General features: G+C 35.5%; 1 protein-coding gene across 8 annotated transcripts in view; it reads left to right on the plus strand.

Moving 5' to 3' along the window:
* Positions 1-17500, plus strand: part of FBXO15 (F-box protein 15) — a 585398-nt gene that overhangs the window by 535801 nt on the left and 32097 nt on the right. For 2 of the 8 annotated variants that reach the window (XM_082355214.1, XM_082355237.1), the window contains one exon: positions 4539-16816. The exons of 2 other annotated variants lie outside the window; for them this stretch is intronic. In XM_082355214.1, the coding sequence (XP_082211340.1) occupies positions 4539-4699 (161 nt within the window). In that variant the 3' untranslated portion in view covers positions 4700-16816. Of the gene's footprint in view, positions 1-1528; positions 16817-17500 lie in introns of those variants that run through there. 4 more of the 8 variants (XR_014234372.1, XR_014234370.1, XR_014234371.1 and 1 more) reach the window with 4 other exon arrangements.

Below are 17500 nucleotides of genomic sequence, written 5' to 3' on the forward strand. Positions count from 1 at the left end.
TGCCAGTAGTGGGATTGCTGGGTCATATGGTGGTTCTATTTTTATTTTTTTAAGGAACCTCCATACTGTTCTCCATAGCGGTTGTATCAATTTACATTCCCACCAACAGTACAGGAGGATTCCACACACTAATTCTTGATATAGATTAAGAGAAATCCCTTAACCTTGTCCTCTTTTCCCAAGTCCTTTGAACTTCCCCATAAATTTTAAAATAGGCTTATTACTTTACATAAAATTATGCACACACAAACATATACACACACATACATCTTAAGAATTTTATTGGAATCACATTGAATCTATAAATTGACTGGGTTAGAAGTCATGTATTAGAGAGAGAGAGATTTATACTATAGTATAATGTATATGTATATATTAATAGTAGTTAGGGTTCTCCAGAGAAATAAAACCAGTGAGATGTATGTGTGGAGAAAGAGAGAGAGAGAGAGAGATTTAAGTAATTGGTCATGCAATTGTGGTGGCTGGCAGAGAAACCCAGGGAAGAGTTGATTCTGCAGCTGGAGTCTGAAGGTGATCTGCTGGCAGAGTCCCATCTTCCTCAGGGGCCTCTCTTTTCCTTAAGGCCTTCAACTGATTAGGTGAGGACCACACACATTATGGAGGGTAATCTGCCTTACTGATTTAAATCATAATCTCATCTAAAAAAAATCTTCACAGCAACATCCAGACATGTTCGACCAAATAGCATATATTACATATTACTCCAAGAAGGAGTGTTTTGTTTTTTAATTTTTTTTTGAGCTTTCTGTGCACCAAAGCAGAATTTTTAAAACAAGTTTAAGTGTTCCTTTTCATATTGATTTCACTGATTGTTTTACTGCATCAGTTTCTCTGTTTGGCAATTCAAACTGCCTCAGAAAGACAGATCTAACAGAGAAGGAGAGAACCTGTTTTTATTTCAGAGTATCATCCATAGACTGCCCATTTATCCATCTATCCCAAACTTTACTTCAAAGTCTTCGTGACGTAGTTAGAGTGGGCTGTTATACTCTTTTCCCAGAATCTACAGTTTAAAAGTGTGACACTATGTTAGATAAAATGCAGTTACTATAAAACTGGCGTTTAGATATCTACCAGGTTGTACCCTAATTCCATTCCATTTAGGATTCCCGACCTCTGTGTGTCCCAAAATGTCCTTCTGGCTCCAACAAAAGAGGTTTTCTTTTTCCTGAGGGGACATGTGCAATAATTAAGTGACATTTTCTTTCACCATTCATGCAGCTTCTGATAGAGGTCTCTGCCTTAATTTTGTCCTGTTGAAGTGCTGGACTTGCGAGATGTTGCCATCTTTTCCTCCTTTCTCCTCTGCCCCCACCTGCCAAGGCCAACTCATTGCAGATGTTGAGAATTCTCCTTTGCTCTCTTACAGTTATTTCAGCGGCAATGTATGTGTCCAGGCATACGTCAACCATAACGCTCTTTCAGCTAGGATTAACTAAGTATCCTCTTGTTGATTCCATATCTGGATGGGCTTGACCTGACAGATGACGTCATTCTTATTTCGTAGGACGTTGATTCTGTTATGGGTGTCAAGCCAGCCAGGCAGTAAGAACAAAAGAGACAGTTTGATGAACAGGTAGGCAACCTGGCGTGTCGTGCCCATGGCAAATATTCCTTTCATGGAAGCTGGCCAGTTGGTTTTTCCTCTTATTTCTCTCAGGGTGTTTTGTTTTATTTATCAGGTGTTTTAATTTCACTGGGCATGCAAGAGACGTTGGAATATTTATCTCTTTTTCCTGATTTTATGCCATTTACCTATTGACCGCCAGAGAATCAATCAACAAATAAATAAACATTGGCAGAGATGAACCCGGATTGGCCACATTTACCTCCTTCAATCTAGAGGGGATGGCTACGATGTTATCTAACTTACAAATATGTAATTATATTCATACTATTTTGATCTATTTGCTTGGCAAACTGGATGTGATGATTAACATTTATGTGTTCCTTGCCAAAAAGTACAATGGCATGTTTGGATACATGATCTCAACTGCAGAGTCGTTTACAGTTTATTTCTGTATGCCATATCATAGAGCTAATCACTTCTAGGAACTTAATGCCAGGAATGAAAAAGACGTAATGGAGCTTTACCCACAGCCATTTAGGAATAAAGGATAATGTCTCCGCAAGGGATGCTTTTAGAAAGGGAAATACGGTTCCTTTTTCACGACTCTTTCCTTATTTCGAATTTAATGCATGTTTATTTTAAAATCATAACTTTAAAAAAAAGAAAATTAAATAAATAAAATTAAAATATTATCTATTTTAACATTCTGCCAGAAATTTTGACCTCTTAACCCATTACCTTTCTTCCCATCCCAACTATGTTGCCTCAAACAGATTCGTATGCATGTGGGAATTCATATGCATGGGATTTATGAAAAATGATCTTCTCCAATTTAGTAATTTAATGGGCCAGAAATAACAAAACCATCTTGAAGAATAAAGATGGAAGATTTACTCTACTAGTTATTAAGAAATACTATAGAGTGAAATAAGTATGACCATGAAGTATTGGCATTTGAAAAGACAAATGGACCAATTGAGAATCCAGAGATCAACCCACGCATACATACATGGTTACCTGATTTACAAAAACTGGTGCTGTGTAATTCAGGGGGGAGAAATATATCCTGTTCAGTAAATGATGCTGAAACTATTGTATATCCACATTAGATATCTCAAAGCCCACACAAAGTAATGTGAGGTAGATCATAATCATAAATGTGAAAACTCAAATTATAATCTCCAATAAGAAGACATGAATTAGTATCTCCATGAATTTGAGTAGACAATAGACCCTTAAACAGAACACAAAAATAACTAAGAGAAAAAAGTATACATTTAACTTCCTTAAAATTTAAAATTAAAAAATTTAAATAAAAAAAACCTTATCAAGCAAAAGATACTTCCAGGTAACTGAGAAGGAAATTTGTGTGCTAAGACATCATTTTTCATACTAGGTGTCCCCAAGGTGTGGTCTCTTGATCCCTTGGGGTTCTTGAGACACTTTCAGGATGTCTTCATGGTCCAAACTATTTTCAGAATAATTGTAAGATAATATTTGCCTTTTTAACTGTGTTGACACTTACACTGATATTGCAAAAGCAATGATCAATGAATTACTAGAGCGCTAGTACAAACAGGAGAGTGATAGCAGACCGTACTTCTGTCATTTTATTCGTCCATAGGACACACTCATGGGGGGGCGGGGGAAAGGCCAATTTTTACATAAGAACACACTTGGTGAGGCAGTGTGTGCCCTATGTGTGTGTGTGTGTGTGAATAAATCTTGACCCTGTTTACGTGTCTTCATAACACATGAAATGGGAAGCACCCAAAAGCACTTCTTTCCTTTTCTTAAGGAAAGACGACAATTGCCTTTGGGAAGAGCATCTGTGTTTTTCTTCGAGTTTTGAGCAGCCGCTTGTCTCCTGGACACTATTTTTATCTGAGGGAATGACTGGCAGACAAACTGTGTTTTTTCAGACTCGGGTGGTCTGCAAACATTTTCTCAAAAATGATCCAAGTGAACCTGCTACTTCAAGGAGTATTTGTTACAAATGATAAAATTCCAGCTTTCACAAGAAAATTAAAATTATAGAAAACTTATATTTGCCACGGTGTGCTGGGCAGTTCTAGAACGTAAAGTTTTTTCCATCATACAATGCAAATTTTACCTATCACAACTGCTTCGTGCAATGGTATTGCCAATTATCTCAGACAATGTTGAACACGTTGTACATACACACCGATTAGTGACACGTGAACTACAAGATGTGGGGACCATCCTTTCCCCTTATTCCTCTATTCAGTGACTAAAGTATGGTCTTAATAATTATTCCTTCATGCTAATCATTATCTTCTCTTTATAATTGGCCTTTAAAAATAGCCCTGCTTCAAAGGGTGTCTATGGAAAGGTATATCCTCTATATAACAGAACAGGTTAAAATAAGCAGATGAGCAAACTTAGGAAAGATAATATTAAGGGTTGAGAAAATAGGATGAAATCGTTTGTAAGTTTAGCATTCAAATGGCTTGTAGAAATTTACATTTAGCTTCTTAGAAGTCAGTGAAGGCAAGGCGTTAAACAATCCAGTTACCTAATTCACCGCAAGTTCATGAGCAACCTTAAGAGAAGGTTTGGTCGGGAGAAGCACGGCTATTTCTGTCACTGAAATCCGAAAGAAAATGCTCCACGAGTTCACATCAAGAATAATCTTAGTGACCTGTAAATAACATTATCAATAATAAGTTTTATCCTTACTTGAAGAAAAGTAATGAATGTTCTAGAAGTTTTTCTTAGAATTTTCCTCCTTGTAGACTGATGGAAAAACACCAAAGCATAGCTTGGTAAGTGTCAAAATAATATGATCCTGGTGCAAAATTCTCAGGGTAAAATGTCTTGATAGAATGTATACTGTTGTTTGTATGTATCCTATTGTTTCTGTTTTTCTGGAGAACTTTTTTTTTTTAGATATTTATTTATTTATTTTGCCTGTGCCGGGTCTCAGCTGCGACGCACGGGATCTTCGTTGCGGCATGCGGACTCAGTTGCGGCATGCATATGGGATCTATTTCCCCTGCCAAGGATCGAACCCAGGCCCCCTGCATTGGGAGCGCGGAGTCTTACCCACTGGAACCACCAGGGAAGTTCCTTTCTGGAGAACTTTGATTAATATACCTTACCATTGGCATCCTTAATTCCTGATATATCTGTATCTATATCTATATATCTAACATATAGAATAGATATGTAGATATAGATATTATATATAGATATATGAAGAGATTTATTATAAGAAGTTGGTTCACATGATTATGGAGACTGGCAAGTCTGAAACTGCAGAGTGGGCCAGCAGACTGGAGACCCAGGAAAACTGACGGTGCACAGGAAGTCTGAAGGCAGTTCTCTGACTTGGAGGAGGGTGCATCGTTTTGTTCTTTTCATGTCTTCAAGTGATTGGATGAGGCCTACCTTCATTGAAGACAATCTGCTGTACATTACTGATTAAAATGCTAATCTCCTCCCCAAAACACCTTCACAGAAACATCCAGAATAAAGTAATATAATATCTGGGCACCTTATGGCCTAGATAAGTTGATGCATAAAATTAACCAACATAGAAAGGAGGAAGGCAAAGTTGCCTGCCGGTTCTTGAACATTCCTAGCGGCCCTGTGAGGAAGGAGCCTGCACTTTAATCTCATTGGCCAGAACTCTGTCACAAGGCTCCACTAGCTGTGTTGGTGCCTAGGAAACTGAGTATTTTAGCTGGACTTATTGCAATGTCAAATACAGCCAGGTATCTTTTAACAAGGAAAAAAAGAGAGATTAGGTAGTGGGTGGGCAATTAGCAGGATCTGACCCTCAAAGGGTCACAATTTAAGGGGATTTGATTAAAATTTCAACATTAGGAAAAGGTCAGGTAGGATGAAAATGTAATGAGGTAGGCGGACTTTTGTTTCCATATAAATCAGCTTCATTCTGCGATGACCAGCAGCAAGTATTCAGGACAGAGGGGACTTGAAAGGGTAATTGCAATGTTGTAATTATCATGTCTGACAAATATATGACTTGTGCAATTAATTAAATTTTTACTTGCTATCCTTCATACAATTCAGAATGGCTTATACAATTAATTCCCTTTCCTATATACATACACACTGATAATTTTCAAAAATTATGTATCATATAAATTTAGAAATGTATCTTTCCATATTAATTAAAGGTTGGCTATTAAGAATGACTTTCCAGTAATTGTATGATATTTTCCATTGTTCATTTAAAATATTCTGAAATATCTAATACAGAATAATTATTTTCCAATTTCATCAATTCAACCCTAGCTGTTAAAATGTATTTTTCTTTTACGCTAATAGAGGAATTCAAAGTTTTGAGCCCTTTACTGAAATGTCACTGAATAGTAAGCAACATTTATTTTACGGACTATGACAAATGGGGCAAAGAATTTGGGGAGTGAGGTTTAAAGTAGGCATGTGTTTACTGAAATTTACTGAAATACTCACGTGCTCTCATATCAGAGGCAAATAGTACAGATTGTGTTTCAAAGTTAGATTATTCATTGATATCAACTATACAAATATTTAAATTAATGATATATTTTGAAAAACATTGACACTTTTAAATCTTCGCTATGCAACAAAACATTCATAGTGCCAAGTACACTACTGTTTTTCTTTTGGTTTGTTTGTTTGTTTAGCCTCTACATGTTATCCTAAATATCAATATTCACAAATTTTTCTTCTTTTTTAAATTTCAGGTGCATAATTGAGGCACATCATGGTATGCCTGACAAGAAGTGTAAAAGTGACACTTAGCCAGTGAGCTACAGAATATTAAATACATGATTTGGATACATTGGGTTTTCATCTAAATCTAAATGTTCCATTTAAATGTTTATCAATATCTGTGTATTTCAGAGTTGAAGATTTATATTAATTACATATCTAAATATTTTAATAGTAATGATTTATGCCATATATTATTTTTTTAAAAAATTTATTTATTTGGCTGCACCGGGTCTTAGTTGTGGCATGCAGGATCTCATTGCGGCATGCGGGGTCTTTAGTTGCGGCATGTGGACTCTTAGTTGCCGCATGCAAGATCTAGTTCCCTGACCAGGGATTGAACCCAGGTCCCCTGCATTGGGAATGCAGCGCCTTAACCACTGCACCACCAGGGAAGTCCCTATGCCATATATTATTCAAATAATTAAATATTTTAATGAAATTTCAGAGAAAAATAAGCCTTGTAGTGTGAGATAATGTAGACCAGTAATTTTCCTCTAATGAGGCTTTCCTTAAAATGCTATAAAGAAGGAGGTGGTATATTTTGGTTTTCATTTTATTTGACAGGAACCTAATCATAATACCATTTTTAGAATTGTACATTTAGAGCTTAAATCAAGTATTTCATGAACTTTTGTTAATCGAGTGATTAAATAAAGTCATGTTGATTAGAATAATTATTAAAACCATAATAATATGAGTGAATGCTACTTACTTCCTCTCTGTTGTTTTAAAATGGAGCTATTGTAGAATTTTCTAATTCAGTGATCAGAGGGAAGCCAGATATAAAGTGATTTTGAAAGTAAGGTGTCAGCTGCAGAATTCTCTTTCTTCTCTGGTGTGTCTGGTCTTTGCTCTCGAAGTTAATCTCTACCACTCTCTTCCTTAGTCTTGACCCTCCAGGTACTTTGGACTACCTTTCCTTCTCCAAGTGTACCAAGCTTTTCCCATCCTCAGAGCCTCTTGATTGCTGTTCCTTCTCATGAGAATTACCTTCCCTGTTCTTGGCAGAACTGGCTCCTACTCGGTTTTCAGATTGGCTTATATGTCCTGCCCCTAATCAGGGCCTCCTATGAATTTATCTAGAATTGTACATTCCCACTCAATTATTCTCTTTAGCATCACGTATCATAGAATGTATCAAAATTATAATTTTCCAGTGTTATCATTTTCATTCTCTTTCCCATACCTACAGACTATAGACACTGTGCCCAGAATCGTATTTACCTCTAAGAGCTGTGTTCTCGGAGCTGTGTTCTCGGGGTGCTTTGCATAGTAGGTACTCAGAGGTCTACAGACTAACTGAATAAAATCTAAATGCAAAAAGATCTATGAGAGATAAGATACATTTGCAGTTAACCACAAATATTATCTCATAAAAACGGAGCCTTTAAGATGTAGCTATCCCAGTGGTAAGGGCGTTATTTTGTAATTTGGTAGAGAAATGTAGTTTATACTTTAAGCCATTCCTTCAGCTGTGATACTAAAATTCATTCAGTGTAGATGAAACAATCATGAAGTCTGAGATAGAAGTCTGAATGATTAATACTCAGTTTTTCTGAATTTTGAATAAATATGAATATGGAGATTATCTAGACATAAGTAAGATGCATAATTCAGAAATGAGTACCTAGTTTTTTCACCTCCTCATTTACAAAGAGCATATGAATATAAAACATTCTGCAGAGCAATGCCTTCCACTGATTAATTTTCTAACAGATGGAAGAAAAGAACAGTGCTTCTGTTAACATTTTGAAATACCATGAACATATATACTCAAGTAAAATTTTATTCAGATAATAGTAGGAAAGGGTTTTATTGTATTTTATTAAACAAATTTCAGTTTAATGAATTCCAACTGTAAAAGAAGACAATACAATGAGTAGAAATCACTCTTACCTACTCTTCACACGCTCAGGCCCTTGGTCCTCCCTTCTGGCTCACCACTGTCAAGAGTAAAGTGACCCAGTTTCAAAATCCTTTAGTGCTTTTACATCCATATATGCATATATACACATATCATTTTTATCTTGTCTTTTATGAATGGGATTAAATATATTGTGTTCTTTTTTAGCAATGAGACAGATATTTTTTCATATATGTATCTATATATCCATTAATGTATTTTAACTTATTCATTTTATAGCCACTTTGTATTTATAACATGATATATTACAATATATGTAGCCTTTGCTCAGTGACAAATATTCAGTTTTTAAATTATTAGCTAACATAATGCTTTTCAAAAAATTTTTATTGGAGTATAGTTGATTTACAATGTTGTATTAGTTTCAGGTGTACAGCAAAGTGATTCAGTTATACATATACATATATTCACTCTTTTTTTTAGATTCTTTTCCCATATAGGTCATTACAGAGTATTGAGTAAGGTTCCCTGTGCTATACAGCAGGTTCTTATTAGTTATCTATTTTATATATAGTAGTGTGTATATGTCAATCCCAATCTCCCAATTTATCCCTCCCCTCCATAATGCTTTAAAGAACCATCTTAAACAAATATGTAGAGTGCCCCTTTTTCCACATTTTTTCATAATTTGATATTATTAATCTTACACATTTTGAATTTTTTTTCATTGTACAGTTTAGTATTGAGGATGAACCTATTTTAATATTTTTACTAGCCATTTATATTTCTTCTGAGATAGCCTATGCATATACTTTACCTATTTGTACTTTTTCTTATGCATTATAAATATATAATGAATATATATGCATATATATACACTGACAACGTTGCTGAGAGCATTTAATGGGTAAAAGATAGTCACTAATCATTGGGAAATGCAAATCAAAACCACAATGAGATGCCACCTCATACCTATTAGGATAACTACTATTTAAAAAAAAATGAAAGTCACAAGTGTTGGTGGGCAGGTGGAGAAATTGGAACACTTGTGCACTGTTGGTGGCAATGTAAAATGGTGCAGCTGATATGGAAAATAGTACGACGGTTCCTAAAAAAACCAGAATTACTATATGATCCAGCAATTCAGTTTCTTAGTGTATACCCAAAAGAATCAATGCCAACCAATCTGAGAACTGTGCATGTGTTGATCATGCACCTGGCAGTCCCCTTCTTCACACTGGCTTTTTAAAACCCCTTCCCTGAAAGCCATTGGGGAGTTTGGGTCTTTTGAGCATGAGCTGCCCATTCTCCTTGCTTGGTGCCCTGCAGTAAGTGCTGTACTTTCCTTCAACATAACCTGGTGTCAGTAGATTGGCTTTACTGCATACAGGCGAGTGGACCCAAATTTGGTTCTGTAACAAATAAAGTGGTTCATTGGTGGTTCTGCTGAGACAGATGTAGCTTTCACTACTCAAAAAATTCAACTGGCTAAAAGTGACTAATGCGCTTTGAGAGATTTGGCTAATTCCTTCTTTGCTATTGTAAATATGGAAGGAAGATAGGCACAATTTGTTTTTCATGGGCAAGACTACAGAAAAGACTCATTATCTTTCTTGAGAATATTTAAATTCTCCAGTGTACTGCAATCAACCGGTGAGATAAGATTTAGTTATGACTCATCATCAAAACAATTTAATTTATTACATTGGTAATATCATGGCAAAAGCCAAAGGGTTTGTGAGAACTGCTACAGCACATATTACTAGGTGAGGTTGGTTTATTTGGTCAGATAATATATAGGGCCAGCCTAATCTGTTAAATTCTTAGATACAACTTGAGTTAAAGAGCCAAGAGGCATTCCACAGACAGTACAGGACAAATGACTGTCTTTGCTAAACCCTACCAATAAGAAAGATGTGCGATGCCTTATGAGGTTATCTGGGTTTTGAAGGACATATATGCCTCACCTGGGTTTTTTGTTAGCTATTATAGATCAAGTGACCAGAAATAAATATGAATTTAAATGAGAGCCAGGATAAAAATTCTTGCTGAAGGCTGTAGCTCAAGTGGTACTATTAAGAATATATAGTTTCCATGATAACAAATAATGTGAAGCATCTTTTCCTATGCTCATTTGCCATTCACATATCTTCTTTGATGAAAGATTTGTTCATATCTTTGGCTCATTTATTAATTTGGCTTTTTCTTTCATATTATTGAGTTTTGAGATTTCTTTATGCACTCTGGATTCAAGTCTTTTATCAGATATGAGGTTTTCAAAGATTTTTCTCCCAGTAGAAAGCTTTTATTTCTAAACTCTTACCAGTGTTTTTGTTTGTTTGTTTGTTTTTTAAGAGCAAAGTTTTGCATTTTGGGGCAGCCCAATTTATCAATTTGCTTTTTTATGGTTCTTGATTTTGGCCTTATATTGCATATAAAAATTTATCACCAAACCCAAGGTCACACAGATTTTCTTCTATATTACCAGAAGTTTTCTGTTTTACATTCAAGTTTATAATCCATTTAAATTTAGATTTTGTAGCAGCAGGTCTGAGGTATGTATCTATGTTATTTTTGTTTTTGCAAATGGATGTCCAATTTTTCCAGTATCATTTGTTGAAGAGACTGTCCTTTTTGTAATAAATTTCCTTTGCACATTTGTCGATCTTAGTTGAAAATGCTTTAGTAGGTCTATTTCTGGGATTTACATTCTTTTCCATTTATCTACACATTCCATTGTCTACATATTTCCTATTCTCAGTACCATTCTGTCTTTTTCAGAACAAGTCTTAAAACCGTGCACTGTGGACCTGCCAAATTTGCTCTTTTTCAGAATTATTTTGGTTATTCTTGTTCATTTGCCTTCTGAATATATTTTAAAAGCAGCTCACTAATGTCTGCCAAAAAAAAACTTTTTGAGATTTTTACTGGGATAGTGATAAGTCAATAGATTAAGTTGGGTAGGGCAAATCTCCTCACAAATATTGAGTCTTCCTTTCCATGGACATGGCCTAGCTCTCCAGTTATTTAGGGATTTGTTTATTTTTTCCATCACTAGAAGAAAAGCAGTTTGTTAACAATATGATCCACTCACCTGAGTCCAGGTGATATGCTTTGCCTTTCCTATCTGAATTTTAGGAAGGGCGGGTTAAGAGTTTTTATTTATTTGGGCTGGTGAGTGAGATAGTGGTGATGATAGTTATTTTATTCCCTCTGTTAGTCATAAAAAACCTTTTACTGAGAATTCAGCAGGTCTCCTGAGGGCAGAGCTTCTTACTAAATTATACTTGCAATATTTTTCTCATCTGTCGATGCCTCCTCTTTTCCCGCTTTCTCCATCCCATTCTTGTTTTCTTAGCTATATAACATCCTGCCCAAAATGACTTAAAAATGGAGCATCTGAAAGTTTATGGGGGAAAAATTCTCAAATGTATTGGAGAAGCAGCAGAAGGGTCCATATGACTTCTCAGAATGACTAATGATTCTTACAGCATAAATATACTCTATTCCTTCCTATTTTCACAAGCATACAACCAGATTCTGATAACAAATCCTTCCACGCTTGCCTGCAAGCTACCTATTGTAATTTAAACTTGGAAAAGTCCACTTCCTTTCTAACCCCGACTAAGTCTTCTTAGGTAGTGCAATCAAGGAGAGTGGACAATGCATATTTCAGCACTGATCATCCTAGGGTATTTCCAGTGATAGGATGGAATTAGTTGTTCTCAAAAGGGCTTCTGCATGCCACAAGCATAGTATAAAGTTAATATAGCTGATAAAGTGCTGCAGGGCTTTCAGTGATTGGTGGAACAATTATCTGCTCATTTCAATCACTTATGATTACCCAGCAAATCTAAGGCAATTAGATTGATTTTGTTTACTCTCTAAAAATATAGGTATAGATATGTACATACATATACACACATACATACATACATATGTAACATCATTTACAAATTGTACTGTGTGCATGCATGTGTACTGTTAAAACTGTTACATAATAAATCTGTTTAAAATCATATGCTGGTATTATCTTTTTCTCCTGTTTTCTTTGAGGTCCCCTGATCCAAATCCTAGAGAAATCCCAAACACAGTACCAAAAATCTAGAAAACAGTTCTCCCAGAAAGCACACATTCTTCAGGGCTTCGCATGGACTATTGATTGGGTTCAGTTGAGTATCAATTCAAATGCATTCAATAAATATACAGTGAACATGTTATATAAGGTGACCTACATTGGATGCATTAAGGCATCTTTTAAAATGTGTAAGCCAAAGTCTCAGATTTTAGAGTTCAAAGTATAACATAAATGAGTAAAAATGAAGTAAGGTATGACAGAGTCCTAAAATGTTTAGTCAGTTTATTCATGTGAGCTCAGACAAGAACATTGTGACACCTTTTGGGGGGAGCTAGTTAAGAAAGGGGTCATGAAGGAAGGGTTTCACAGATGAATTTTAGGTATGATTTAACGTTAGTTCTTATTATTAAGTTATTACTATGATGATGGTGAATGAGGCCAACAAAGGTACAGAATTTGTCGTGAGAGGGGAGAACAGCCTTAGCAGGACTGTCTTAGGAAGTGGAAGGAAGGAGAGCATCTCTGGCCATTTGGACTGTAGGTAACACATGCATAAATCACGTAGGGGGAAGTGAAAGAAAAAGCTAGGACCTAGAAAACACAATATTTTATGGTTTTAATTAAGCATTATGGGCTCTTAAAGATTTACAAATGGAGGAGCTGAGTTATCAAAGCTGTGCATCGGGAAGTTTATATTAGCAGGTGTGCGTATAAGTGGATTGAAGAGGGAACCCTGAAAATGGAGGGACCCATGAAGAAGTCACTCTGATTTTCTGGGATGATGATCTCCACACTGAGATGACACAAGACCCTTTACAAACTGGCTCCAGGGGACCTCTCCAGCCTCATCCCTTTCTCCTCGCCCTCCCTTCCCGATAATGAATGCAGACAAACTTACAGTCACCAGGTTGTATGTGCTCGCTCAGGTATCTATGCCTTCGCATGAATCCGCACACTGGCACCTAGCACACCTGTACTTACCTATCCAATCTCTAGGTCTCCTCGAAGGCTTTGCTAACTCCTGCAAGCAAAGAGCTCCTTCTACTAGCCTAGACACATCTGCATGTAGTCATGAAGGGAGAAAGTAGTATTTTAATCTCAATAGTTTGGGCACTCAGCAGAGAGCCTACCTATTACCACTGATTACAAATTCAGTATTTTAATTTCAATGAATAAAGGGCCCTAAATGAATGTAGTCAATATTTCGTGTTTTTTGAGATGAGAGATGAGGGACATGCTGACCGTGGGATTTCAGTGGAACATGAGATACATCCACTAAGCACGTAGAAATGCAACACTAGATTTCCAAAGTAAGCTTGTGTTTGTAGATAAAAATTAGGGCAATGTTCTCATAGAGAAGAGATTTAAAGCTGTGGGAGGGTATGGGATATCCAAGAGAAAGAATGTAAAGTTTGAAGACATGAACTATGCATTAATGATTTACTATCCTAGATTTTCAATAATCAAGTTCATATCTATAATTGATTCAACATTTGTAGTTAAGCTTCTTTTAATACTAAATTATACATTCCTCAAGATTTTGTGTTTAAGCGGATAATATGGAACTAAAACATAAGAGCTCTTGTCCTGAGGAGAATCTTGTTCTGCTATCACAGAAAGGCTGTTTAATCAGCCCCAAAATGCTCACATTTGTGGTCAGTTATGAGATAGAAATCAGAGAATTTGCCAGTTAATCCATCTTTTACTTTCTTTTTCATTCGTCAGCATTAGAAAAATTACTTCTGGTTGTTACAACCTTCAGAATTGGTATCTTGATCCAATTTATCCTAGCAACATAATCCTCAGAGTTATTAGTCGTTGGTATTTCTGCAACAATGTGTCTATTGGGAAATGTTATAAACAGGATTTAAAAGATTATGCTCAAAAGTATTATCCCTATGCTCTAGAGAAACAGAATCACTGCCAGTTTAAATTAGGAAAGATTATGAGAAATAAAAAATGAAAATAAAGACAGTATAAAAGGTTTGTTGCAGGCATCTTGATTATTTAATTATAATTTTGTATGAAACATAAGTGCCATTTTGTAAGACATTTAAAGACAACCTTCGGGATTAACTTGAGTTTTCACAAAGAAGTGAATAAAGGTTTGCAGTAGCCTCCGCAATATTAGAATCACATGTACATTTTCTGAAAAGTTTCAGAAGTCATATTTGAAGGCTGGAAGCAATTAAGTACAAAATGCCTAAGAATTATTAAATCTTGAATACCTCCATTAAAGAGATATCAATGTAATTACAAAATCTTGACTAAAGTGCTTTCATTGTGTGGGCATATTTTTTGAAGCTATATGTTAAACCGACTTTATTGTACTAAAATCTGTTAGTCTCATGGGTGTAGCAAATTAAGATAACTTTCCTGGGCTTCACACTGTAACAGATTTGACCCCTGCAGAGCCTGTTATCAGGGCAATGAGTTCAGGAGGCAGCTGGTCGGAGGAAAGAAGTAGCTTTACCATTTGGTGCTAAACAAAGCCATGTGGTTTATAAATTCATCACAATCAGTTTAGAAAGTAATGATGTAAGATAATTACCCTCTTGATTGAAAAATAAGGTAGAATATAGTTACACACGCACAAAAATCCTATATTCTTTCATTCATTCTTTCAACAAATATTTCTTGAATGCTAGAGTTCCAAGCTAGTACTAATGTCAACAGCCAAAAAGGGACATAAATAACATTGAGAGGAAGGTGGGCAGAAGAGTAGTAAAATTCAGTGTAAAAGATGGAAAGCTTTTTTTCTTTTTTAATGGGGTGTTTGAGGGAGGTTATGAACAAAGAAAACATAAATTGGCTGAAAAGAAAAGGCATTCCTTTGGGAATAATTGTATATGCAAAATCTTGAAGGAAGAAATCACCCAGTTTTTTATAAAATCAGTGCTTGTTTTGAGTGGAGATTTTGTATTTAGAAAAACACTTTTTATTTTATTCAAAAGGGGTATACTCTAAGATACATCAGTGATTATTCACATTGGAATTTCTCTTCTTGGCAAAGAAAGGAAAAACTTACTTAAGGGTATATAACTTTACACTTTTTCTCATAAGTTTTCTATTTAAAAAATGCTCATGTTAACATTGTGACTGTTTTAGGAAAACCTAAATTAGATGCTAATGATCCTCCATAAATATTCTGTGAGAGCCTACAATATAGATCATCACTTAGGGGCTTTCCTAATAGAAATGAAAAGTGAGAGTATTGTGAGAAGAAGAAATTGAGGATGAAGAAAAATTACTAGTCAAAAGAAAGCAGATGATTATTTTGTATTTCTGCATCAGAGCTGATTAATTCTTGATTTCTCATTAATTAAAAGTCGATGTCCCAACCTACTCAATTCCTATGCCATAAATGTGGACAAATGACTTCCTACATAATATTGGTATACCTATTATTAGCATTTATTTTAAACAGTTTAGTCATTTGCAATATGATTTATTATGTAAGTGAAATAATTAAATATAAAATCAAATTAATCTTGGATTAGTATCTTACCTAAAAATACGAAATGCTGTAAGATTAATGATATTCAACTATAATGAAAATTTCAAAGAAAGAAAAATTATTTAACCTGCTTCAAAATCTCGGTAGAGTCCACTATGGTAAAACAAGATCTATTTTAATGATAGGTACATACACAAACATATACACATATGACATAAAGATGTCAAGGTAGAATATGGATGTATTGATATATATCCTATTTAATAGATGCTTAGTCTGAAAAACGTTTCTATAACAGAAGTATACAGACTTTGGTGCTAACCTAGCGAAGCTAGAATTTTAAAAAAATAAATTTATATTTATATTTATAAAACTTGTCATTGCACAGGATCTCGCTTTATGATTTTGTAAAGAAGGTCACATTTTTCTATTTGCTTTCCTAGGCTATCTTTTGTCTTGTTACTACAGTTCTATTTAAGCATGAGGCTTCTTCGTTTAAGGTATGACCACTTTAGAAATAAAAATACCCTTCAGCGGACCTGCCCAAGCCCTCTGTCATTTTTCTCTTTTCTCTCCTTAGTAGGGAGAACTGTCTTCTGTTTCTCAAAATTCAAACAAAAACAGAACTTTTCCCATAAGAAATGTCCTAGACGGTCCTGTTCTCCAAATGAAAAACAAACAAACAAACAAACAAATCTGGGCCATTATTTCTTGCATTCTAAAACTGTGAGAAAGGTAGTGTGAGTTTAAGGTTTACAGTTTGGAAAATTGAAGCATTAGAAAGAAATGATAGACTGCTTCCACTGCTTGACTAATCAGAGCCACTCAATCGGAGCCCAGCTTACACAGGCCATTTGTTACCAATTTTCGATGTCTATTTCTGAATCTTCTATGTTTTGTATTATCTTGGGAACAAACTAGAAGAGATGACAGCTACCAAGTCACTTGCAGGGAGGTGGGGGACTCCCAAAGAAGGACTTCCTCCTCTGTGAGTGGGTCTTCAAAACGATTGTGATGGTGAAGGTGATGGACTGAGGGGGAAGGAGGGGGAGGGGAGGGGGAGGAGGGGGAGGAGGAGGAAGGGGAGGAAGAGGAGGTGAATTCATTTAGTTTACTCTATGCCGGGCTTTGCCTGCATTCACTTCATTAGTCCTCACTACAGTCTCACGTAGTAGTAACTCATTTTATAGATGACAATAAAAATTTTTAAATGATGTGACCCATGTTGTATTACTAAGTGGTGAAGCCAGGGTTCACCAGAGCTCATGCCGATACCAAATTCATACTCCCAAACACAGCCTTCCCCAGTCTCTCAGTAGACCTCCCAGAAGACCAAGTAGCCTCAGGTAGCCACTGAGACAGAGAACAATTCCAATTTCTTTTCCACTATTTGGTGAAATGGTCCTGTCTAATAGCATAACGGTTCAACTGCTACCCTCTGACCTAACTGTGCATTAACGTAGGGTCAATAGGAAGTATTTTACTCAACTTGGTTTAATACATAGCAAGCTGTATTTGAAATGGGAAGTGGTTATTGTAAAAATCTCAGATAAACTAGGTATATTCTGGGATTTCAAAATCATTATGATGAGACAGAAAACCAGACTAAAAATTCTGAAAAATTCCCTCTGCCTGTTTATTACATAATACTCAAATCTACTAAGTGTAAAGAATTCAAAATAGATTGCTGGTAGCCTTGTGTCTTCTCCCTGCCTCTAGATAATTTATCTAATAGTTTAAGAAACATCCTGGTTGATATTCATG

This window comes from Balaenoptera borealis (genome assembly GCF_965194805.1).
Source record: "Balaenoptera borealis genome assembly, chromosome: 14".
In the NCBI taxonomy this organism is placed as follows: domain Eukaryota; kingdom Metazoa; phylum Chordata; class Mammalia; order Artiodactyla; family Balaenopteridae; genus Balaenoptera; species Balaenoptera borealis.